The following is a 27,826-nucleotide window of genomic DNA, read 5'->3' as shown; positions in this document are numbered from 1 at the left end:
AAAGCAATAATGTGGAACGTGTAAGTATTATCCTAACGATTTTGTTCTATTTATTGTCTTTAAAAAAGGGTACTCCAATTAACTCGAGCAACTCTAACAGATGTTGAATTTATTTACTGTTTCTTTTTGTTTCCAGCACAACAAGATCACACAGTTTACTGGCCCCAGAAAGTAGGAGATTGGCAGGATCAACCTAACCCTCTGTTGGTTACTTTACCCATCATTCTAGGTATTTTGGTCGGTGTATCTGTAACTCTTGCAATTATCTGTCATCGCAGAAAACTAGCAGCTTCATTTCAGTATCAGAAAGGACTCGAATCCCACGGACTACAAACTGGAAGACAAGTTGGAGCAGGCATTTTGGAAGTCATTGTAGAGTCACACTTTGGACACATTGTTACAGGAAAGGGTAAATCAATGTACAAAAACCCCATTTTCCAGGATGGTTCTTACGAGCCTCTTAACGAAGGAAAAAGAGAAATGCTTGAAGAAAATCTGAACTCAGTCGTGTCACCTGTAAGATCAGAAGTTGTATTTAATGGAGAGACTACAGAATCCAAACTCTGGAATGACGAGATGCAGACAACCTTTAGCTTGGCTTCTGAGTTCGATCTCTTAAAAAATAATGTGTAAAATTGAGAATAATTCTCATTGTTTTAGGGGATCAATTATGATCCATCAACTCCTCTGCGTTTGAAAGGTTACTGAAAAGGACCAACTCATATTCCAGTTTAGGTCTAGTAATAAGGTAAAAACAATTTCTTGAACTTTGAAATAAAGTGAGTTTCGTGTTTCGATGCCATTTCCATAAATGCTAAATTATAATAAAATTTTGACTGGGATGACAGATAAAACCAGCTAAATATTTATTGTTATTTTGATGTTTGATACGTGTTTGAAATGTCATTGTTGAATATCTTGTACGTAACTATAAATCTGTTCCAATAGCACTTATTTTAACCAACACTAATTTTTCATTCTGATTCTCAAAATATCAAAGGTTAAAGCCAAGTGCTAATGCATGTAGTTGAGAAAATAAACATCAATACAAAAAGTGCTTATTATTTCACCATTGAAATAATACAGTGGTACTACCGCGGTGCAGATTAGAATTCAGTGTTATACACACATGCTTCTCTATAACTATATATATATTTCATATATATATTCCAATACTAATCCTCAGTGATACCTATTTACCAGTCTTCTACAGGCTTAGATCTAAAATATATTAAAGGGACTTAACAAACAGTAATGTAATTTTTTTAAATGTAAAATATTTTTATCTTGAAAATATTAACAAAAGATAAAAACATTTTTTTGTTGACCTGGGTATACAATTACAGGAAATATTTTACATCGCTTGTTACTGTAAAGACTAGTATATTGGTTCTTTGTTGTCTGTTATGCAATGATAAGTAAGTGTATTATTAGTGCTAGAGTTAGATTAATAGTTAATTAAATACTAATGTGAGTGAAGATATTTAAACGTGTTATGTGCAGTGTGCATAACTTTACCGACACATTTGTAATACTGCTTTAAGTAATTTAGTGTATTATTACAATGACATATTTATGTTTTAGGAAACTTTTTATCTGCAATATATTAAAAGAAAAAATGGGCAAAATAATTTTTATTTTAATGAAACTAAGTGTTAAACAGAAGCTTAACAACTCATGTATGTTCTTCAAATTTTGGAAATCACAATTTATTTACAGGTCATTTAAAGCGAATCATTTCGTTTAATAATGGCCACAAGGTCTTCCATATTTTTAACAAAAGCATATTTGGTTATTTCTGAAATAACATTCTTATCCAACTAAATTTTCAATTGAATTGCATTTTAAGGTTTCTTACACCAACATAATACCAAACCTTTCGGGAATCATAGGTTTTTTTTTATAGCTATATTCAAATGATCTGTCAATGTTAGAGATATTCAATCTTTAACTTAAGACTTTCAAGAAACGGTAATCGTTAAAGTTGTCATAATATGGATAGTTGCTGAAGAAAATTATCTAAACAAGGTTAAGGAATTATAATTGCTTAAAAATCTCAAATTCATACCTATGATGAGAATGAGCTCGTCTTAGACTATCATATTTTTCATCATTTGCTGGAAATCTTGAATAGGAACGACGCAAAAAGTAGATGAAAGTTTGAATTTAAGCTTAATAACTGTGCTGTAAGAGCATTAGTTAGCTAACATCTGCACATTACAGGGAGATAATAGATCTAACTAGCAAGACAAAATTCAAAAGTTTAAGTAATGAAATGAAGAGATTAAAATAAATATGCAGCAGAGAAACCACAAGTGCTCATTATGAACACACGTATCACAATAACAACTGATTGATACACGAAAATCAATTTTTGATGATGAAAGAAAAGTTAGCTAAGACTTGAAGATTATAAATCTGAATACGCACATTTTGGTCAGCTGACTTGAAGACAAGAGATTACCTCATTAAACATAATCGCTGGTGAAGATCAAGACGAGAAATGAAGCATAAGACGAAGTCGAAATTTATTGGCAAAGCTATGGATTTATCGCTTGACCAATCAGCTGAAGACCAATCATAACTATCAGTTTTACTGTATCTCAATTATGTGTATGCAACGATTGCATGAGGTATGTACATCAAAAGGTAAACATCTTTCCTTTACGACTGTCTAGATGCATATCAAGGTTATGATTTATTGGTACTCACAAAAACCTTCATTCCTGGGAAAACTTTCACATATTTGTAACTGATGTCCATGTTCGCATGACACAAACCATGTTTACAAATGAGGTTTGAAATCTGCGAGATGCTGATAAAGTGACAGAAATTACTGATTTGAATCGAATTTGCTCGATATAAAAGTGGATAATTTTATTGCATTGGCTTCTCATGGACTCACTTACAAAAGTTCCAATGAAGATACAAAAACTCGATAGAGATTTTGTTACAACACGTGAACAATGTTTGTTCGTCTTATCTTGTCGTGATACTTATTGAAATTAATTGGTATAACAGCTTGTATTTATCGCAGGGAACACAGGGTCGACTTAAAATAACAACGTTTATGTTCTTTAATTTCTTCTAACTTGAAAAAATATTTTTCTTCTTTATTGGTGTATCCAAATATCAGTATACTTCATCAACTGAACAATAAAATCCATACAGTTGTGATATCTAGTGGTTGTTTAAAAGTTTGCTACAATAACACTACAATACAACATAACAATAGTATTATCATGTCACAAGAACCTTGCATTTAATTTTTGTACCTTTATTACCTTCCTTTATTCAGAAAGTATAAAAACATACCTCAGTTTGATTTTACTTTTACTCTTTTTATACCTTCACAATATGAGAAATAAAATAGTGCAATATGCTTGTTTGTTTTTGAATTTCGCACAAAGCTTCTCGAGAGCTATCTGTTCTAGCCGTCTCTAATATAGCAGTGTAAAACTAGAGGGAAGGCAGCTAGTCATCACCACATACCGCCAACTCTTGGGCTACTCTTTTACCAACGAATAGTGGGATTGAACGTCACATTATAACGCCCCCACGGCTGAAAGTGCGAGCATGTTTGGCGCGACGGGAATGCTAACCCTCGACCCTCGGATTACGAGTCTTAACACGCTTGTCGATGCGGGACCGTTCACAATATACACTCCAAGCAAAGATACTCAGAGTAACAACGTTAAGAAAGTTTCACTAAAATATTTTTCCATTTTACTTGTATTTTTATTTTAAGTAATAAATAAACTGTGAAATTAGTTCTCATTGGGGTACTACGATAAAGAGAGAAATAAATCACTCGTAAGATAATAATTATAATGATTTATAGTCAAGCAACGAGATGAAGCTTAACGATTTGCTCATCACGGCACATCGAATTCGGTCTGACTATTTGAAAACGTATGAGATAAGTTAAGTATAACTAGTTCTAGCTGCAAACTGACTGCTGATGTGAAATACATCTGATTATTACCTTAATTGTTATTAACTTAAATCAGCACGTTTCTTTCATATCAATTTTTATATTTATATTAGTATATATTTCGAACTAAGAGGCAAATACTGCGCAACTGAAATAATTACGGCATGAATGTCCAGATCATTACAACTAACTGGGTGGCATTTTATTCTTGGGGCTCTAATACTAGTATTAATACAGGTTAATTAAATTAATTGTAATGCATCGATATATCAGCGACATGATTTGGATTACTGTGTATGTGGTTCTCACGAACATAATGTTGTTGAGAATGTACTGATTTTAACTTAAGCAATAATAGCATTTAAATCTTGTTACCCTGCTTACATTTAATGGGCTAACTGCATTATATTGGTGCTGACAAAGCACTAGTTAAGATCAATGACTAATCAGGCCAAGTTAGAAACTGCATTGATTCTCTTCTTTATTACTTTAAATGACAGAAGTTTTGAAACGCGAAACGTTCTGTTAAAGTAAATCACAAGTCAGAACGATAAGCATCTTCGCTAAAGCTCAAATGAAATAGTAGAAGTTAAATTACAAACCAGTTTTCATAAAAGAATACTCTGGAATACTGCTGTTGCAACCAATATTTGTCTGATATTACAACACATGGATTTAATATTATCTAATTAGTTTTAGAAAGAAGCATGCAATAGCCTATGAAACATCTATAAACACGCTGTGTACATATATTTATACGATCACGGGAATAAATGTTTAATTCACCACACTTCTTGGACCAGCCAGAAAAATCATCAACAATTATTCTATATTTGTGAAAAAAACTTAATGTATTAGAACTTATTTACTTCCGCTCCCTTTAAGTAATTCTATTTAAATCCATTAGTTTTGCTTGTCTCCTGTAGGATATAAATAGTCGTTACGGTAAGGAATCAGTAACTGTTGAATACAAAAACAAAACTTACGCCCAAATTAGCAGGGTAAGTGTATCGGCTTACTCCACGCATAATCTTTATCTTTTTCATTAAAATACTACGTCATCAGTATTCTATTATGTCTGAAAATCTTATCCGTATCCATAGATACAATGATAGTAATGGAGATACACAAATCCTTAAACCATTCTTGACGAACATCATTGAAAATATCACTTACGGAATGAACCAGGTCTCTCAATTTATCCTTGAAAGTAGTTAACATAAATGACCAAATGTCAGATATTAGTAATCAAGACGCTGATAATATCGTACACTCTTTTGGTGGTATATTACCGGCTGGGTTGTCGAAACGATAATTACGAATACTTAAAAAACAATGCTATCAATCTTATCGTTGTGCGAACCACAGTTTCTCAAGGCCATATTTGATCAGATATTTTTCATTTACGTTCATTGTTTTGACAAAAAAAACAAACTTGTTTGGAATATCTCCTTATCTCTTTGGCTTTTCTACATGTCTTGAGATTCCTATATGTGTTAACTATATATAACATCGATTTCGAAGAAACTGTGAAATACAATGTTTTGAAAATTAAACGTCAAAAATCAGCAATTTTAACTATAAGCACTGTTCAAAAATTATTAATTCATAAATGTTACAATCATTTATTTTTTCCATATTGTCTTTAATTTTTCATTTCAAGCTGTGAATTGAGAGGGTTGATTTTTTTTGCTAGATTTCCACAAGATAATTTGTCTAATATTCAAATTAAGCTATGCCTATTATGTTTATATAATAGGTATTTTTTATTATAATATTTACACTGAAAAGTACAATTAATGTTCAAGATCTGTGTTGTTTTTTTACAGGCGACTCGTTAAAGGTTGACCATACTGTTAGGTTGTTTTGGTTTTTTTGTTTGGAATTTCGCGCAAAGCAACAGAAAGGCTATCTGCGCTATTCGTCCCCAATTTAGCACTGTAAGACCAGAGGAAAGGCACCTAGTCGTCATCGCCCACCGCCAACTCTTGGACTACTCTTTTACCAAGGAATACTGGGATTTACTGTCACTTTATAACGCCCACACGGCTGAAAAGACGAGCATGTTTTCTGCGAGGGGCATTCGAACTCTCGACCCTCAAATTTGGAGTTGAACGCCTTAACTCACCTGGCCATGCCGGGCTTAGGTTATTTCAAAAAATGTTGCTCCCTAACAAAAAACTATTACCTACATTTGATATAATTTCATGCTTACATCTGAACTGTTTCACTTTAACGTGTTAATTCTCTACATTTTCCTTGTGAAGATCTTATACAGTTTATGTAAACAGGTGATTCCAAAAGACACGAATCACATTAGGATACCCAGGATATCATTATTATAAACTCATTACAATAAACTAAAGTGTAAATTAATATTTATCAGTTTGCCTCGCCATCAATAACACAATCCTACGAACATTTTGTCTTTCTTAGTGCACGCTATGGTATCGACTCTTTTAACTTTATGATATATCTCTTAAGTTTCACTTACGTTGTTGATGTGGGACTCCTTCTGATTTCCACAAATTTATCCGTCTTAGTTAGAGTTCCGCCCTCCCTCAGTGGCACAGCAGTCTGTCTTCAAACTTGCAACATTAGAAATCGGGTTTCGATAGCAGTGGCAGAACACAGATAGTCCTATGTTGAGCTATGTGTTTAATTCAACAACATTTTTGTTGATTTAATAAATTATATTTAAATTACTACCTTATTACCTAACCGAGTATAGTGATTATTTTGTTTTTACAGTATTCAGTGCTAAGGTTTTGCCTTTTCTAAAATTTCTATTCTTCTTTTCTGGATCTAATATTTTATGAATATCTCGAGGGGACAAACAGTGGCTTGAATCTTACACAACTGTTGTAAGACATTTCATAACATAGAAAATAATAATCTTCGGTGATTTTCATGAGTGTCATAGAAAATTGCTATCCTTTTACTATGAACGTTTTACTTTCAGAATAAACATACACAATGGGCTATCTTTATTTTGCCCAAAGAATATTTTGAAATTTAGTTTTTAGCCTTGTAATTCTTCAGGCTTACCCTCGAACCACACGGGAGCTAATGAGAATTTCATGATGATTCTGCAGAAGTCTGGTTTGTTTGGTTGTAGTTGAGGACAAAGCTATACCATGGTCTGTCTGTGTCGTATTCACCAAAAGGTATCAAAACACAGCTTTTACCGTTATAAGTCTTCAGACAATCAAAAGGACTAAAACAAATCAAGGAAGTTATTAGAACTTATACTGAAATCAAGAAGAACCAGTTTGAATTCATGAATAACTAAGCAATTGGTTTATGGTTGATGGAGGTGAATGACAAGGACACGTTTCGTAAGATTTTCAATACTTATAATTCACCTGGCGATGACAACACATTTAACTGTAAATCTATTGTTTCGTGTCAATTTCAATTGATTGTTTTCTCACGTCGTCAATACCGAGTCTGTTATTACAGAGGAGTTAAAGCAAATCATGAAAATACGAAACCAAATTTACACTCAAAGCCTATCTGTATAAAACTAATTTTATAGATATTTTTCTATGTGAGCATATTTTGATTAGAACACACCTTTCATGGAGTAAAAGGCAACGTCGGTGTCTTCTTATTGTCAGTCAGTCCCTTTCTCTCAGTGATAATCTGATTTTGCTATTAACTATTGACTAGCCAATCATTAACGGTGGAAAGGTTGGGCGTATTTTAACGGAATTACAATATAAGTTATGTTGATATTCTAAAGCAGATACACGTAAATGCCTATCTTACCAAACTATTCTAATTTTATGACGATTAGTTGATCAACTTGAGTTTTTAAATAGAAACTGGTAGTCAAAGCTACACCAGGGCTATTTGCACTATCCGTCGCTAATTTTGCAGTGCAAGACTAGAGAGAAAGTAGCTAATTGGTCATCACCATCCACAGCAAGTTCTTTAGATACACTTTTACCTACGAACAGTGGTATTGACCGTGATATTATAACTCCCCATGGTTGAAAGGACGAGCATGTTTGGTGTGACGGGGATTCGAACACGCGACCCTCATTCTGCGTGTCGAAAGTTCTAACCACCTGTTATGCCAGGCCCGCTGTTGTTGAGAGAGGTAATTATTGAAACAGTAGAAATCAAGGATAATGGAAAAAGAATATACAAAAACGCTTATAGTGTATATGTTGCTTTCACAAAGAAGAGATATAACGGTTATTTGGCAGGTTTGTTGACAAAAGTTAAAATAACTAAATATCAACAAAACTGAGACAATAGTAAGTTCACAACATGAGGAAGCTTAGAACAAGCAGAGGAGTTCATTTATTTAGAGATTAATAATAGTAGTAACGAAAATTGTGGAAAAAGAGAAAGTGAAAGAATTATACTTGCAAAAACGTCATGACTCGATCTCTAGGAATTGCTACGAGATATATCTGACTGGAGTCAGATGGAGCAAAAATCCATGGAGTAAAATACACACACACAGTGTGCTGGAACAGAAAAACAACTGGAAGTATTCGAAATGATGCTATTGAAGAACAATGAGCGTCACCTGTATAGAAAGAAAAATTAACGAGCAAAATACTGCAAAACATATGTAAGACATTGCGCTACTTTGCGCCATAGAAACGAGATTTTAAGGAAGAATGGCAACTATTTTCTTGAGTAAAATCTAAATAAGAAAAGCGAAAGAGAGGTAGAAATTCACTTCACTTTACAAATAAACTTTTTAATCATTTAAGTATTCCATTATTATTCAAGTACATATAACATGTATACAAGAGCACCTAAATAAAATTTTCAAATTATTTATTTCCAGTTATATAGCTGTTTCGTATTTAGTAACAGTTTATGATTAAGAGACATAAAAGTTTAAAATTGGTGTATATTGTCTGTTTCTATCAGCACGAGACAGATGTAAAGGTATTTTCATCAGCGTGAGAGACATGTAAAAGCTTTATTTATTACATCAAAAGACATAAAAGTGTTTTGATTTGTCAGACATTTGCATTTTCTGGACTAATAATGGTCTCTTACTTAAATGTTTTTCACTATACCATCGCTTTGTTTGTTGTTTCTTTTCTTGCTCTAACTGTGTCAATGATATTAAAATTACAATTGGTACTTCATCTTAATATAAAATAGCAGTAATAATAATACGTATAAAAGTTATATTTACATTGTTTTGTGTAGTGCTTCTCAATTAAGTGAATGGTCCATTCAGGGATTAATGAGATCAGGCCCGGCATAGCCAAGCGTGTTAAGGCGTGCAACTCGTAATCCGAGGGCCGTGGGTTCGCATCCCGGTCGCGTCTAACATGCTCGCCCTTTCAGCCGTGGGGGCGTTATAATGTGACGGTCAATCCCACTGTTCATTGGTAAAAGAGTAGCCCAAGAGTTGGCGGTGGGTGGTGATGACTAGCTGCCTTCCCTCTGGTCTTACACTGCTAAATTAGGGACGGCTAGCACAGATAGCCCTCGAGTATCTTTATGCGAAATTCCAAAACAAACAAACATTAATGAGATCAGAAATACATAATATAGCACTGCATGTAAAGCTATTAATACCTCAGGTTTTGAGGCGTACATCTTACCTGGCATTTTATTTCAAAATTTTCTAATGTTAAGACGATTTATAACAAATATATATAAATACTTCAATTCCAGTTTAACCCATTGCTCTGTCATAGAAGAGTATACACTCTGGAGTGTACGTCGCTATAAATATCACAAAATTCTTTGTTATAATAAATCAAACATTTGGCACTTGTCTTGCTCAAGAAAAAAAAAAGTGATTTTACAATGGTTGTGTTTTTAATTTTAGTTTTCGGTTTTACTTTGTAGTTCATAATATGAAGTACAAATTCACATAGAACAGTTAGTCGTATAATCTATAACACATCTTAATATTTTGTGGACAAATTTTCACGAGTTGTTTGTTCTATTATGAAAAGCTGACACTTATCTTGTAGTGCAATCTGTTGAGCCAAACAAAGAAGTTCGTTTCATATCAACATCAGCAAACGTCGCCATCTGTTGCAATAATTATCGTTTATGTATTTCAAAGAAAATCATTTTTCAAATTTATATTTTCAACTGCATTTGACTATTTCAAAATAAAAAATATTCAAATTTATATATTGATCTTTATCTTAAAAATACAACAATTTTGGAAAATTTAACTAAATAGATTAGTATTTTTAAAATGTTAATCTAATTATTATGAAGCCTTTTAAAGATACAAACAATGAAAAATTTCTGTGATGTACCTGAAATGTACTTGATGTGTCTTAACATCGTATTCACGTTGCAACTGTAAAACATTTCGAACAAAAATCTAAAAGTCTGAATTTTGTTATATGATTTTCAATTATTTCCAAAGAGAGAAGACAACTAGTTTATAGCACCCACTGTCAATTATTGGGCTACTATTAATTGTTTATAAAAGATAGTCAAAAAATAAAATACCAGTATCACTCGTTTTAGTGAAGCATGTAATTAGAACAACAAAACGCGAACCACAAACTCTCGGATTCACAGTCTGGATAAGCTAAACCTTAGGCTAGGATGGGCCAAAAATAATGAGGTAAAAACAAAGTAAAATAATCCTCAAATTTTAAGACTGTGTTTTATTAGCATGTCACACGTAAACACAAAGAAATTGGACAGGAAAGTATATATAGTGAAAGATTTGTTTGTCTTACATTTAAATACAAATCTATAGAGTGGGCTACTTACACTGTGCTATCTCAGGGGTGTTGTAGAACTACAATGTTGGGAAGCAAGGCCTTTTTTAAAAAAAACTTGTACCTTTACACAAAGAATTTAATTGCTATATGAAGGTCAAGCATTTAAGAAACAAAGTCATAACATTTTGGCTCTTTTAAACGTTTTAGAATACTAGTGTGGTCATTCAACATCCCCTCTCGCTACCACACCCCCTATGCAGAGGATATCACAAGCTTACTACTGAGTCATCGGGACTCCTGTGTGTAATACCAAAACTTAAATTATTGTTATTAACTTTGTCAAAGGAAAGTGTTTTTTTTCTTTTCAAACTGAACCTACATTCCATACATATCATAACGTTTATTAATATAAGCGTTTAATTAAAGTGTTTTCTTTCCATTTAAAAACGAGGTTTGCTTGGATCTCTATATTTCGCAAGACATATTTTTCAATAAATATTTTCTAGCTTCTAAACGTGTTTTCTAAAACTGTAGCGCAGCTTTTTTCAATTGCTGTTTATGAATATTGAAGCCCACCAAATGCCATTTAGATACTGTAAGAACATAGCCTGGAAATATTGTCAAATAATATAAGCTTCCGAATTAGTTTTGGATATTATAATTTTGCTTATTTTCCTCCAAACTTATTCGTAGATATTATAACAAAATTTATTTTCTCGTAGTTTGATTGTGATTACTGTAAGCTTATATTAACGGGAAATGCTTTGTTGATACTGTGAAAAAAGTATACTTTCTCAACTTGCACTCGAATGCTTTTAGTATTTTTCTGTTGTTAGTGTATGCAATTTATGGTTTGATCACTTAATATACAATATTAATAGCATATACATGTAGATGGATTAACATATACGTTGCTTGTTTCTTTTGTGTAATGAGTAAGACATAGGTACTCAAAACACTATAAATATTAGGTTTGTATATGAATTCTCTTTATTTAATCCAACATACGTTATACAGCTGTATGACTTTGTGTGTAAGTATTTAACTTTAAAAAGTCCTTGATAACATTATTTTTTAAACGTTTGAAATGTAAATTAGAAGTATAAATAACATTTCCTTATTTTAAAAAAGAACAGTCATTATAATGTGACGACCAATCCCACTATTCTTTGGTAAAAGAGTAGACTTAAAGATGGGTGGTGAGTACTAGCTGCTTTCCCTCTGGTCTTACTCTGCTAAATTAGGGACAGCTAGTGCAGAGAGCCCTCGTGTACCTTTGCGCGAAATTAAAACATCTTACAATGGTTACATATATACACAGAGGATCACGTGACTATACCAGCAAAAGGATTTTTATGATTCATGAAGATAAAAATTAGCGACTAGTTCGCGAGCATGTTCGATAAAGGTTTATCATAATACATTATCTATTGAATGTGTTCTTAGGAAAATAAAATATTGTGATTTACAGATATGAAGAAATGCAAAATTATCAGAGCTTTTAAACAGAAACGCTAGTTAGGTATACGTATATATATCCGAACCAATTCTACTGAAGGTAATAGAAATGAGTAAGCCAAAATATTAAGATGACATCTCTGCAGAATATAAATATACCACTCTCGGTTTCAAAATACAACTTAATTTTCAACTATTCGCAATATGTGCAATCGAAAGATGATTGTTCAGTGAAGCTGAAAGTTTAGGAATACGAATCACTGTGTTTCATTATTGAAAAATAATACTATTCATTTCCTCTGATACTTTGCTCAACCTGTTGAAGTGGGATACAGAAAACAATGGAAACTTAAAATAGTATGGATCAGTGTAAGTACACATTGATGACATATCTAATTACTCGCTCACTAGGTTTGTTTATTTCTAGGTTGAAGAAGTACTTGAGTTATGTTTAATGTGCCGTGTCTTGCACACGAATCGACGCCTGGTGGTTGTGTAGTAAAAGAAACGACAAAACGTTTTACTATTCATTGCTCACTCAACTGTTATGTTGGGTTCTGTTATTCAGTATGTCTCACGTAACGTTAGGTAACAGTTTATTAGTTTCCTGTTAAGCGCAAAGCTACACAACGGACCATCTGTGTTGTGCCAACCACGTGTATCGAAACCCTATTTTTTGCATTATTAGCCTTGAGATGTACCGCTGAGAATGAAATGCTAAATAACAACAGAAAACAATAGCATGCTATTCTGTATTTATTTTAGACCGTATATTCGTATGGTATAAGTAATTCGTTTCACAAAAATATATAGTTTCTTAATTGTACGTTAGAGGTCGTACTTCTGCATCACATAAAAAAAACATTTTTCTTTCGTTCACCTCGTGGGTATAAACGCAGGTCTGATCAGAATAGTATTTTGTAAATGCGTCTATCAGTAACTATAACGTTCAAAACTGAGAATATCAGATCTCTAAAACATTATCCCTGTGTTTCCTTAGTTTTTCAGAAGTGTGGTGCTTAATTTGTATTGTATATAAAAGTAACTTTGGAAACAAATGGTTAAACGTATATCGTGTGAAAATATTTCCATGATAATCTTGAGTCACTGTTTGTGCAAAACTTCTCGTACTGCATAATGTTTTTTTTTATTGATTTATATATACATATATATATTATTGGAAAATATTCATGGCATCTTTCACAGCCTTCTTATAAGCATCAAACTATACCCCCTAATTACTGTAAAAATATAACCTTTGTATAAGCTTACAATACACACACAGTGAAATAAACAAACTTTTATAAAATCTTAGTGAATAATTTAATTTAATGGCTTGTAGAACCACACATAAATACACATATGCACTGGCTCTCTAAACTTGCTGTTTTTATCAGTTTTATTACGATTGCCACCAATCTACGTTTTGATCCTGAATTTGTTTGAAATTTGTTACATAAGAGATCAATAAACTCGTGCTCACAGAACATGTTTTAATTTGTTATGTAATTTAAGTAAGTAGTTCATCAAAATGGCGTACAAGGAAATATGTTTTGAATTACTTAGCGAGAAGATTGTGCAAAATTGCAGCATTTTGTTCACATGATTGTTTGAGTTTCTTATTGTTGTTATTGTTGTAAAAAAGATTGGTTATTCTAACTTAAATTAGTCTTAATAACAGTTTTGTATGTGTGAAGGATTAGTATTTCGAATATGCACATTGTAAAACTGCAAAGTACAAATAATCAAAATTAGGTGTCGCAAAGATAATATTTCTGTAAATACAGTTAGCGACTGTATTATTTGGTCACAAGCTAGTTGATCTTGGCATAAATCAAACAGATTTGCAAACTCGAATCGTTAACGAATTACATGGATTTTTATGAATTTTCAATGCAGTGTTCTGTAACAATTATTATTTACACAATATCGCATCCACGAGGCGAAATCTAGGCCTTAAAGGACTTCTCTCTGACAAAAACCTACTGATAAGTATACGATAACAGGTCCCCCGCTAGTACAGCGGAAAGTCTACGGATTTACAACACTAAAATCAGGGGTTCGTTTTTCCTCGGTGGACTTAGCAGATACCCGAGGTGGCTTTAGTATAAAAAAAGACACAAACATGTGAAAGCAGATTAATTAGGAAAATAAAACCTAATATATGTGTAGGCTTCAAACTTGGGGAAACCACATGAACCGGATTCTCTTATATTGTGTATGCAAGAAGAAACACTCTCGAGTATTCTAAATACTTTGCACCGTTATCTTGAAAGTGAACTTTCAAGTTAAGCAGTCAAATGTTCGAGAACAAAGACTTTACTTATGACTTGTATTTCTCGACCATTGGAAAGGGTCGTATTATTACAAGTGAGAATAATACATTTGGAAGCATTGAGGGTGTACCTTGTCTTTTCCTTCAATGTGGATGGTCATATTACTACAGATAAATATGATACATTTGGAAGCGTATGTGTGCTTTCATACAGCAAAGCCACATCTACTGTGTCTACCGAGTGGAATCGAGTCCCCGATTTTAGCGTGGTAAATTCGAAGAATTACCACTGTACCAGCGGGGCACGATTTGGAAGCTCTGAACATATGACTTGTGTTTCTCAAACAATGGGCATCACGGCATTACTACAAATAGAACAATACGTGAACGTGCCACTTGTGTTTCTCACACAATAGGCTTAATCGTATTACTGAAGGTAACAATAATACATTTGACAATAAAAAATAATAGTTATTCATTACTCTAACATTATATATACTATAAATACGTGTTCGAGGCAATGACTTTTCTGTGCTCTGCTATATGTAATTTTACACCGACAAAGCTTATTACATATCGTTCATACTCAGTAACCAGTAACACACTGTGCGACAACAAGATAGCTTATATTAAGTGAGCAGTTATAAATAATTTATATTGTGACCACTTTTATATCATCAGTCTCGTTCAATCCCAAAGATTAGTAACATCCTAGCGATTCAGCCCGCACTCAATTATTATCCATATGTTATTTATTATTCACATGATTCGTATTCAGCGAGCAGGTATATATCCCTAATGTTGTTCATATCAGCAACGAGACATCTATTACTAATACAGTCTTCACTTAGTTTTCCTCCATATATTATTAATATGAGTGGCCAAACACACAAATCACTTGTAAATAGTGGACGATACACGTTAAAATGAAATCTTCAAACACACAAATGATATATATATATATATATATATGGGTAAACGTGTTTTCGTGCATGCATGTTCGTGTTTATACGTTACAAATATAAAGAGATTGAAACAAAAAATGTAAGAATGTGTTGTTGTTTTTTACTATTTTGTGCTTCACAAACTACGAACGCAGTAGAATTTTTGAATCGTGATAAGAACGGTCTAGTTTTCTATACAAATACAGTTAAACAATATTCATCAAGATTATGTAACTGAAAGAAATATTACACAGATCATTCACACAAAATATAACTGAATCTTTTGAGCTAAAGCATTTCTTTTATAATGAAACATCACAATATAAATTATAGTGTTGGGCAACAATATGTGATCATGGGCATCAGACTGATCCGATCAATGGTGATTTTACAGTATTAGGACCTCCAGTGGCTCAGCGGTTAATTTGAGGGATTATAACTCTAAATTTTGGTGCTCGATACCTGTATTCAGAATAATTCAAATAGCCTAACGTGTAACTTTGCGTTTCTAAACACATGAATAAAAGAGCATTATTATTCAAACACTCCACATTCCAAGCATATGTGAATAAACGTTTTTATAAAACATGACAAGTAACTTTTTGTATTTGATAAAATATATAATCTAAGATACATTGTTATTTTAGGGTTTATAGCAGTCGTAGATAATCCGAGGGTCACGGATTCAAATCCCCGTCGCACCAAACATGCTTGACCTTTCAACCGTGTGGGCGTTCTAATGTGACGGTTAATCCCAGTATCCGTTGGTAAAAAAACTAGCCCAAGAGTTGGCGGTTGGTGATGATTACTACCTGCCTTCACTCTAGTCTTACACTGTTAACTTAGGGACGGCTAGCGCAGATTGTCCTTCAGTAGCTTTGCGCAAAATTCAAACAAATAATTTTAAAATACAACTTCTAAGATATTACAAAGCTGTTTACTTCTATTTATTACGTATCAAACCTTACAACATCAACAGTATCTATCTTTTTCAGAATTCGAATATGTAGTAACTGTTTGTTTGTTTTTTAATTTCGCGCAAAGCTACTAGAGGGCTATCTGCGCTAGCCGTCTCTAATTTAGCAGTGTAAGACTAGAAGGAAGGCAGCTAGTCATCACCACCCACCGCGAACTCTTGGGCTACTCTTTTACCAACGAAAAGTGGGATTGACCGTAACATTATAACGCCCCCACGGCTGGGAGGGCGAGCATGTTTGGCACGACTCGGGCACGAACCCGCGACCCTCAGACTACGCCTTAACGCGCTAGGCCATGCCAGGCCCAAGTATTTAAATAGTTCCACTATCTTGTAGGAGCTGTATTATTGTTTAGTTAGGCTCTTCAATTTTAATGAACTGGATTTCATGTTTAGATGGTTCTCTGATTTGTTTAAGGTAGATTTATCCTTATCTAGTCCTTGTAGTCCATATGAGTTATAAATGTGCAACTATTTTTCCTTGTATAGTACAAGAAAGAAAACAACACAGAGGGCATTTATTGTGATTTCACTCTTATTTTTATAAGTTGTCTAGAAGCACAGAATATATTTAGTTCATTTCGTACGCTATAAAAACAATAACAAATCGTTCATTCAAAGTTAGTATTTGACAAATATTAATTATAGATATAAGCACAATTCATTTTTAGTAGTTATACACAAAAGCACAATAAAAGCCATTCCAATCATCAAATAAAAACTAAGGTATGATGTTCCTATAAAAAATCCCTAACGGAAAAAAATCAAAGCAAGGCCGGGAAGAAAATTAAAACAAACAAGTAAAAGTTTGACTCGGTGCCATATACAAGTAAAATTCTTGGTACATAAAAATATCATAACATGATGCACTCAATAATAAATTTGTTCGGGCTGGGCAAGGCCCATCTTTTAGCATGTCGAACTATTATCTACTGACTCTAATGTTCGCGTCCCGTTACTGAAAAAACAAAAACTGTGTTACCAAATTTGGAGCTGTAGGTACGTTAAAAAAGTAATGATCAATTCCCAATACTCGATCAGACAAGAATAGACCGAGATTTAGCAGTGGATGCTGTTAATTCCATGCCTTTATACTGATCTAGCAGTTCAAGATTAGAGACGCCTAAGCCCAGATAGCCCTTAAATAGCCTTGTGCGAATATTAAAAATAAAACCAAATAATTTTGTTTAGTTATATGGGTGTTTACTCCAACATTTTTGGAAACAATGAACTGATGAATTATTTGCTCATTACTGGCACTTAGTTACAATAACACTAGTCATAATTGCTATTATTATTAATTATCATTTACCTCTTCTTCTAATTACTACGAAGTATCAACTGCTAATTCCTACCAAGGGATGAAGGATCCACAAAAGGACATCCATGACTCGCACACACAAATTATAACATCATTGGTCTCATATATTGACTAGTGTGTGCATGATGTTAGAATATCAGTTATGTACCAAGATATTTATGTTTTCGTCTCATCGCCTTGTTCTGCCTTTTTTTCCATTAAGGAGTTTTAAGATTGATTTCTCGTGGAGCTTTTTATACGATGTAACCAATAACCTACTTCTCAATAGAATAAAATAAATGAACTAGAAATGCAGTTAATTAAGATTTTAAACGCAAGAGTTATAATTCAGTTGTGATCCCTTAACTGATTAATGGTAACTTAATTGCCGATTGATTTGTTTTTTCTTGTTGTACATACTGGGTTTCATGGGCTCTACCCATCGTGGTTATAGATCTGTTGGTAGTTAAACACAAAACTACACTGTGGTATACCTGATATGTGTATTGAAATCCGGTTTCTAGCGTCATAAAACTTCAGAATATCCGGGAGTACGTCATGTTTGAACACAGCTGGTTTTATTGAATCGCTACAAGTCGCTATAGCTATTATATACACGCACATTGTTGTACTTATAAAACTATAACAATCTATCTTCTCTCATAAAGTATTAAGTATTTAATATAATATGGTCGCTTGTTAAATGGCTTATTTTTGGTATTAAAATGGTAAGCGTTAAGTTACAAAACACAAAAATCTACTCATTTAAACGAAACAAATAGAAAAAGCCTCGTCAACACACTTTATGTAGAGACGGAATTAAAAAACAGCAAGAAAATCGTTCAGCCATAATGGAGCCCAGCATGGCCAGGTGGGTTAAGGAGTTCCATTCGTAATGTGAGGGTTTTGGGCTCGAATCTCCATCGCAGCTATGATACTCACTCTTTTAGCCGTGTGGGCGTTATAATGTGATGGTCAATCTCATTATTGGTTGGTGATAGAGTAGCCCAAGAGTTGGCGGTGGGTGGTGATGACTAGCTGCCTTTCCTTTAGTTTTACACTGCTAAATTAGGGACGGCTAGCGCAGATAGCCCTCGTGTAGCTTTGTGCGAAATTCAAAAACAAACAGCCATAATGGTTATACAAACAACATGGCTCAATAGCAGTTTGTTGCGAAAGTAAAACAAACAGCTTAGCTATAATCATCTTAAAATGTGTTCATAATCCATTTCTTCTTTGTTAGGGTTATTTTCGAAAATAACGAAGTGAGAACTTAACTTAAAAAACTGCTCATAATTTTCTTATTTTTACTCAACAAATGACACTTATTTTGCATTTTCTACTAAGTCTGGAATCCTCTGCTTTTTAAAGTTTGGTTTAGGTTTAATAGACTTACAGAAATATTTTTTGTTGTTTAATTCTTGAAAATATATGAAGCAATAATGTGGAACGTTATCCTAATGATTTTGTTCTATTTATTGACTTCAAAACAGGGTACTCCAATTAACTCGAGCAACTCTAACAAATGTTGAATTTATTTACTGTTTCTTTTTGTTTCCAGCACAACAAGATCACACAGTTTACTGGCCCCAGAAAGTATGAGATTGACAGGATCAACCTAACCCTCTGTTGGTTACTTTACCCATCATCCTAGGTGTTTTTGTCGGTGTATCTGTAACTCTTGCAATTATCTGTCATCGCAGAAAACTAGCAGCTTCATTTCAGTATCAGAAAGGACTCGAATCCCACGGACTACAAACTGGAAGACAAGTTGGAGCAAGCATTTTGGAAGTCATTGTAGAGTCACACTTTGGACACATTGTTACAGGAAAGGGTAAATTAATATACTAAAACCCCATTTTCCAGGATGGTTCTTACGAGCCTCTTAACGAAGTAAAAGAGAAATGCTTGAAGAAAAGCTGAAATCAGTCGTGTCACCAGTAAGATCAGAAGTTGTATTTAATGGAGAGACTACAGAATCCAAACTCTGGAATGACGAGATGCAGACAACCTTTAGCTTGGCTTCTGAGTTCGATCTCTTAAAGAATAATGTGTAAAATTGAGAATAATTCTCATTGTTTTAGGGGATCAATTATGATCCATCAACTCCTCTGCGTTTGAAAGGTTGCTGAAAAGGACCAACTCATATTCCAGTTTAGGTCTAGTAATAAGGTATAAACAATTTCTTGAACTTTGAAATAAAGTAAGTTTCGTGTTTCCATGCCATTTCCATAAACGCTAAATTATAATAAAATTTTCACTGGGAGACAGATAACACCAGCGAAATGTTTATTGCTATTTTGATGTTTGATACATGTTTGAAATGTCATTGTTGAATATCTTGTACGTAACTATAAATCTGTTCCAATAGCACTTAAGTTTAGCCAACACTAAGTTTTCATTCTGATTCTCAAAATATCAAATCCATGTAGTTGAGAAAATAAACATCAATACAATAAAGTGCTTATTATTTCACCATTGAAATAATACAGTGGTACTACCGCGGTGCAGATTAGAATTCAGTGTTATACATACAGGGTTCTCAATAACTATATATATATATTTTATATATATATTCCAATACTAATCCTCAGTGATAACTCTATTTACCAGTCTTCTACAGGCTTAGATCTGAAATATATTAAAGGGACTTAACAAACAGTAATATAATTTTTTTTAAATGTAAAATATTTTTATCTTGAAAATATTAACAAAAGATAAAATCATTTTTTTTATTGACATGGGTATACAATTACAGGAAATATTTTACATCGCTTATTACTGTAAGGACTAGTATATTGGTTCTTTGTTGTCTTTTATGCAATGATAACTAAATATATTATTAGTGCTAGAGTTAGATTAAGTGTTAAATAAATACTAATGTAAGTGAAGATATTTAAACGTGTTATGTGCAGCGTGCAGAACTTTACCGACACATTTGTAATTCTGCTTTAAGTAATTTAGTGTATTATTACACTAACATATTTATATTTTAGGAAACTGTTAAACTGAAATATATTAAAAGGAATAATGGGCAAAATAATTTTTATTTTAATGAAACTAAGTGTTAAACACAAGCTTAATAACACATGTATGTTATCCAAGGTTTGAAAGTCACAATTTATTTACAGGTCATTTAAAGCCAATCCTTTCGTTTAATAATGGCCACAAGGTCTTCCATATTTTTAACAAAAGCATATTTGTTTATTTCTGAAATAACATTCTTATCCAACTAAATTTTCAATTGAATTGCATTTTAAGTTTTCGTATACCAACATAATACCAAACCTTTCGGGAATCATGGGTTTTTTTATAGCTATATTCAAACGATCTGTTAATGTTAGAGATATTCAACCTTTAACTTAAGTCTTTCAAGAAACGGTAATCGTTAAAGTTCTCATAATGTGGATAGTTGCCGAAGAAAATTATCTAAACAAGGTTAAGGAATTATAGTTGCTAGGAAATCTCAAATTCATACCTATAATGCGATGGAGCTCGTCTTAAACTATCATATTTTTCATCATTTGCTGGAAATCTTGAATGGGAACGACGCAAAAGTAGATGAAAGTTTGAATTTAAGCTTAATAACTGTGCTGTAAGAGCATTAGTTAGCTAACATCTGCAGATAACAGGGAGATAATAAATCTAACTAGCAAGACAAAATTCAAAAGTTTAAGTAATGAAATGAAGAAATTAAAATAAATATGCAGCAGAGAAACCACAAGTGCACAAGACTTGAAGGTTATAAATCTGAATACGCACATTTTAGTCAGCTCACTTGAAGACAAGGGATTACCTCATTAGACATAATCGCTGGTGAAGATCAAAACGAGAAATGAAGCATAAGACGAAGTCGAAATTTATTGGCAAAGCTTTGGATTTATAGCTTGACCAATCGGCTAAAGACCAATCATAACTGTCAGTTTTACTGTATCTCCATTATGTGTATGGGACGATTGCATGAGGTATGTACATCAAAAGGTAAACATCTTTCCTTTACGACTGTCTAGATGCATATCAAGGTTATGATTTATTGGTACTCACAAAAACCTTCACTCCTGGGAAAACTTTCACATATTTGTAACTGATGTCCATATTCGCATGACACAAACCATTTTTACAAATGAGGTTTGTTTTGTCAAAGGTAAAATAAAAGTAATACGTTTGAAATCTGCGAGATGCTGATAAAGTGACAGAAATTACTGATTTGAATAGAATTTGTTCGATATAAAAGTTTGTTTGTTTGTTTGGGAATTTCGCACAAAGCTACTCGAGGGCTATCTGTGCTACCGTCCCTAATTTAGCAGTGTAAGACTAGAGGGAAGGCAGTTAGTCATCACCACCCACCGCCAACTCTTCGGCTACTCTTTTACCAACGAAAAGTGGGATTTACCGTCACATTATAACGCCCCCACGGCTGGGAGGGCGAGCATGTTTAGCGAGACGGGGGCGCGAAACCGCGACCCTCGGATTACGAGTCGCACGCATTACGCGCTTGGCCATGCGATATAACAGTGATTTTATTGCATTGGCTTCACATGGACTCACTTACAAAAAATCCTTTGAAGATACAAAAACTCGATAGAGATTTTGCTACAACACGTGAACAATGTTTGTTCGTCTTATCTTGTCGTGATACTTGTTAAAAAGAATTGGTGCAAAAGCTTGTATTTATCGCAGGGAACACAGGGTCGTCTTAAAATAACAACTTTTATGTTGTTTTATTTCTTCTAACTTGAAAAAATTATCTTTCTTGTTTATTAGTGTATCGAAATATCAGTATACTTAGTCAACTAAACAATAAAATCCACATAGTTGTGAATTCTACTTGTGGTTTAAAAGTTTGCTATAACACTACAATACAACATAACAATAATATTATCATGTCACAAGAACCTTGAATTTAATTTTTGTACCTTTATTACTTTACTTTATTCATAAAGTATAAAAACATACCTCAGTTTGATTTTACTTTTACTCTTTTTATACCTTCTCCATATGAGAAATAAAATAGTGCAAAATGCTTGTTTGTTTTTGTTTGTTTTTGAATTTCGCACAAAGCTACGCGAGGGCTATCTGTGCTTGCCGTCAGTTTCACTGAAATATTTTTCCATTTTACTTGTATTTTTATTTTAAGTAATAAATAAACTATGAAATTAGTTCTCATTGGGGTACTAGTACTACGATAGAAAGAGAAATGAATCACTCGTAAGATAATAATTATAATGATTTATAGTCAAGCAACGAGATGAAGCTTAACGATTTGCTCATAACAGCACATCGAATTCGGTCTGACTATTTGAAAACGTATGAGATACGTTTAGTGTAACTAGTTCTAGCTGCTAGCTGCAAACTGACTGCTGGTGTGAAATACATCTGATTATTACCTTAATTGTTATTAACTTAAATCAGCATGTTTCCTCCATATCAATTTTTATATTTATATTAGTATATGTTTCGAACTAAGAGGCAAATACTGCGCAACTGAAATAATTACGGCATGAATGTCCAGATGATTACAACTAACTGGGTGGCATTTTTTTTCTTGGGGCTCTAACACTAGCATTAATACATGTTAATTAAATTAATTGTAATGCATTGATATATCAGCGAGATGAGTTGGATTACTGTGTATGTGGTTCTCACAATCATAATGTTGTTGCGAATGTACTGATTTTAACTTAAACGATAATAGCATTTAAATCTTGTTACCCTGCTTACATTTAATGGGCTAACTGCATTATATTGGTGCTGACAAAGCACTAGTTAAGATCAATGTCTAGTCAGGCCAAGTTAGAAACTGCATTGATTCTCTTCTTTATTTCTTTAAATGACAGAAGTATTGAAACGCGGAACATTCTGTTAAACTAAATCACAAGTCAGAACGATAAGCATCTTCGCTAAAGCTGAAATAAAATAGAAGAAGTTAAATTACAAACCAGTTTTCATAAAAGAATACTCTGGAATACTGCTATTGCAACCAATATTTGTCTGATATTACAACACATGGATTTAATATTACCTAATTAATTTTAGAAAGAAGCATGCAATAGCCTATGAAACATCTATAAACACGCTGTGTACATGTATTTATACTATCACGGGGATAAATGTTTAATTCACCACACTACTTGGACCAGGCAGTAAAAATCATCAACGATTATTCTATATTTGTGAAAAAAACTTAATGTATTAGAACTTATTTACTTTCGCTCCCTTTAAGTAATTCTATTTAAATCCACTAGTTTTGCTTGTTTCCTGTAGGATGTAAATGATCTTTAATCGTTACGGTAAGGAATCAGTAACTGTTGAATACAAAAACAAAACTTACGCCCAAATTAGCAGGTTGCGTGTATCGGCTTACTCCACGCATAATCTTTATATTTTTCATTAAAATACTACGTCATCAGTATTCTATTATGTCTGAAAATCTTATCCGTATCCATAGATACAATGATAGTAATGGAGATACACAAATCCTTAAACCATTCTTGACGAACATTATTGAAAATATCACTTACGGAATGAACCAGGTCTCTCAATTTATCCTTGAAAGTAGTTAACATAACTGACCAAATGTCAGATATTAGTAATCAAGACGCTGATAATATGGTACACTCTTTTGGTGGTATATTACTGCCTGGGTTGTCGAAAGAATAATTACGAATACTTTAAAAAACAATGCTATCAATCTTATCGTTGTGCGAACCACAGTTTCTCAAGGCCATATTTAATCAGATATTTTTTCATTTACGTTCATTGTTTTGACAAACAAAACAAACTTGTTTAAAATATCTCCTTATCTCTTTGGCTTTTGTACATGTTTTGAGATTCCAACACATGTTAACTATATATAACATCGATTTCGAAGAAACTGTGAAATACAATGTTTTTAAAATTAAACGTTAAAAAATCAGCAGTTTTAACTACAAGCACTGTTCAAAAATTATTAATTCATAAATGTTACAATCATTTATTTTTTCCATATTGTCTTTAATTTTTCATTTCAAGCTGTGAATTGAGAGGGTTGATTTTTTTTTTGCTAGATTTCCACAAGATAATTTGTCTAATATTCAAATTAAGCTATGCCTATTATGTCTATATAATTGTACTGAAAAGTACAATTAATGTTCAAGATCTGTGTTGTTTTTTTACAGGCGACTCGTTAAAGGTTGACCATACTGTTAGGTTGTTTTGGTTTTTTTGTTTGGAATTTCGCGCAAAGCAACAGAAAGGCTATCTGCGCTATTCGTCCGTAATTTAGCAGTGTAAGACCAGAGGAAAGGCAGCTAGTCATCACCCACAGCCAACTCTTAAACTACTCTTTTACCAAGGAATACTGGGATTGACTGTCACTTTATAACGCCCACACGGCTGAAAAGACGAGCATGTTTGCTGCGAGGGGCATTCGAACCCTCGACTTTCAAATTAGGAGTTGAACGCCTTAACTCACCTGGCCATGCCGGGCTTAGGTTATTTCAAAAAATGTTGCTCCCTAACAAGAAACTATTACCTACATTTGATATAATTTCATGCTTACATCTGAACTGTTTCACTTTAACGTGTTAATTCTCTACATTTTCCTTGTGAAGATCTTATACAGTTTATGTAAACAGGTGATTCCAAAAGACACGAATCACATTAGGATACACAGGATATCATTATTATAAACTCATTACAATAAACTAAAGTGCAAATTAACATTTAACATTTTGACTCGCCATCAATAACACAATACTACGAACATTTTTACTTTTAACTTTAAAATATATATCTTATGTTTTGCTACGTTGTTGATGTGGAACTCCTGATTTCCACAAATTTATCCGTCTTAGTTAGAGTACCGCCCTCCCCCAGTGGACAGCAGCATGTCTTCGGACTTGGAACATTAGAAATCGGGTTTCGATAGCAGTGGCAGAACACAGATAGTCCGATGTAGAGCTATGTGTTTAATTCAACAACATTTTTGTTGATTTAATAAATTATATTTAAATTACTACCTTATTACCTAACCGAGTATAGTGATTATTTTGTTTTTACAGTATTCAGTGCTAAGGTATTGCCTTTTCTAAAATTTGTATTTTTATTTCCTGGATCTGATATTTTTTCAATATCTCGAGGGGACAAACAGTGGCTTGAGTCTTATACAACTGTTGTAAAACATTTCATAACATATAAAATAATAATCTTCGGTGATTTTCATGAGTGTCATAGAAAATTGCTATCCTTTTACTATGAACCTTTTACTTTCAGAATAAACCTATATAATGGGCTATTTTTATTTTGCCCAAAGAAGATTTTGAAAGTTAATTTTTAACATTGTAATTCCTCAGGCTTACCCTCGAACCACACGGGTCTAATGAGAAGTTCATGATGATTCTGCAGAAGACTGGTTTGTTTGGTTGTAGTTGAGGACAAAGCTATACCATGGTCTATCTGTGTAGTATTCACCAAAGGTATCAAAACACAGCTTTTACCGTTATAAGTCTTCAGACAATCGTAAGGACTGAAACAAATCAAAGAAGTTATTAGAACTTTTACTGAAGTCAAGAAGAACCAGTTTGAATTCATGAATAACTAAGCAATTGGTTTATTGTTGAGGGAGGTGAATGAAAAGGACACGTTTCATAAGTTTTTCAATACTTATAATTCACCTGACGATGACAACACATTTCACTGTAAATCTATTGTTTCGTGTCAATGTCAATTGATTGTTTTGTCACGTCGTCAAAGCCGAGTCTGTTATTACAGAGGAGTTAAAGCAAGTCATGAAAATACGAAACCAAAGCCTATCTGTAAAAAACTAAATTTATAGATATTTTTCTATGTGAGCATATATTGATTAGAACACACCTTTCATGGAGTAAAAGTCAACGTCGGTGTCTTCTTATTTTCAGTCAGTCTCTTTCTCTCAGTGATAATCTGTACTTGATTTTGCTATTAACTATTGACTAGCCAATCATAAACAATGGAATGGTTGGGCGTATTTTAACGGAATTACAATATAAATTATGTTGATATTCTAAAGCAGTTACACGTAAATGCCTATCTTACCAAACTATTCTAATTTTATGACGATTAGTTGATCAACTTGAGTTTTTAAATAGAAACTAGTATGCAAAGCTACACCAGGGCTATTTGCACTATCCGTCGCTAATTTTGCAGTGTAAAACTAGAGGGAAAGTAGCTAGTTGGTCATCACCATCCACAGCAAGCTCTTGAGATACACTTTTACCGACGAACAATGGTATTGACCTAAACATTATAACTCCCCATGGTTGAAAGGACGAGTATATTTGGTGTGACGAGGATTCGAACACGGGACCCTCATTCTGCGTGTCGAAAGTTCTAACCACCTGTTATGCCAGGCCCGCTGTTGTTGAGAGAGATAATCATTGAATCAGAAGAAATCAAGGATAATGAAAAAAGAATATATAAAAACGCTTATAGTGTTTATATTGCTTTTACGAAGAAGAGATATAACGGTTATTTGGCAGGTTTGTTGACAAAAGTTAAAATAACTAAATATCAACAAAACTGTGACAATAGTAAGTTCACAACATGAGGAAGCTTAGAACAAGCAGAGGAGTTCATTTATTTAGAGATTAATAATAGTAGTAACGAAAATTGTGGAAAAGAGAGAAAGTCAAAGAATTATACTTGCAAAAAATTGCATGACTCGATCTCTAGGAATTGCTTTGAGATATATCTGACTAGTGTCAGATGGAGTAAAAAATCCATGGAGTAAAAAGGTGCACACAGTGTGCTGGAACAGAAAAACAATTGCAATTATTCGAAATGATGCTATTGAAGAACAGTGAGCGTCACCTGTATAGAAAGAAAAATTAACGAGAAAAATACTGCGAAACATATGTGGGAAATTGCGCTACTTTGCGCCATAGAAACGAGATTTTAAGGAAGGATGGCAAATATTTTGTTGGGTAAAATCTAAATAAGAAAAGCGAAAGAGAGATAGAAACTCACTTGACTCGATGTATTGGATATTAGAAGTGAGAAAGTTGATGCGACAGCGAGAAATGGAGAACAATAGAGAACTATAGTCGTCGAACCTCAGAATTAGGGAGGACATTATGATTGAATGACAATGATATCTTCACGACGTTACAAATGAACGAATATTTTTTTACTGTCGCTGTTTCTTCAAGACATTTGATGACTATTTATCGTGTAACATAGGCCATAGTTCACTATCTATCAAAACACTTCTTTGCACTTCAAGTATATTCGATCACGCGCAT

At 33.2% G+C, this 27,826-nt stretch overlaps 1 protein-coding gene and 2 long non-coding RNA genes across 5 annotated transcripts in view; 1 reads left to right on the top strand and 2 right to left on the bottom strand.

Moving 5' to 3' along the window:
- The window catches only part of LOC143253046 (fibroblast growth factor receptor-like 1), a 50,207-nt gene extending 46,701 nt beyond the window's left edge, over positions 1-3,506 (top strand). The window contains exon 8 of one of the 2 annotated variants that reach the window (XM_076506168.1): positions 137-3,506. In XM_076506168.1, the coding sequence (XP_076362283.1) occupies positions 137-633 (497 nt within the window). In that variant the 3' untranslated portion in view covers positions 634-3,506. The remainder of the gene's footprint in view (positions 1-136) is intronic. The other variant, XM_076506158.1, reaches the window with a different exon arrangement.
- Positions 1-6,127, bottom strand: part of LOC143253053 (uncharacterized) — a 35,878-nt gene extending 29,751 nt beyond the window's left edge. Inside the window, exon 1 of the long non-coding RNA XR_013029344.1 lies at positions 5,111-6,127. This is a non-coding gene — a long non-coding RNA (uncharacterized LOC143253053). The remainder of the gene's footprint in view (positions 1-5,110) is intronic.
- Positions 6,128-6,324: 197 nt separating this feature from the next.
- Positions 6,325-27,687, bottom strand: LOC143253051 (uncharacterized). 2 transcript variants are annotated; one of them, XR_013029319.1, is made up of 5 exons: positions 26,421-27,687; positions 25,907-26,073; positions 9,105-9,958; positions 8,311-8,477; positions 6,325-7,151 (listed from the first exon to the last, which is right to left on the bottom strand). It is a non-coding gene; the product is annotated as an uncharacterized LOC143253051 (long non-coding RNA). The 2 variants fall into 2 exon arrangements; XR_013029312.1 differs by lacking the exons at positions 25,907-26,073; positions 26,421-27,687 and adding an exon at positions 10,195-10,570.
- Positions 27,688-27,826: the final 139 nt, after the last annotated feature.

The sequence above is a fragment of the Tachypleus tridentatus genome, chromosome 1 (assembly GCF_004210375.1).
Source record: "Tachypleus tridentatus isolate NWPU-2018 chromosome 1, ASM421037v1, whole genome shotgun sequence".
NCBI classification, from domain to species: Eukaryota; Metazoa; Arthropoda; class Merostomata; order Xiphosura; family Limulidae; genus Tachypleus; species Tachypleus tridentatus.
The sequence above is the reverse complement of the archived record's forward strand: the minus strand, read 5'-3'. Positions and strand labels throughout refer to the sequence as shown.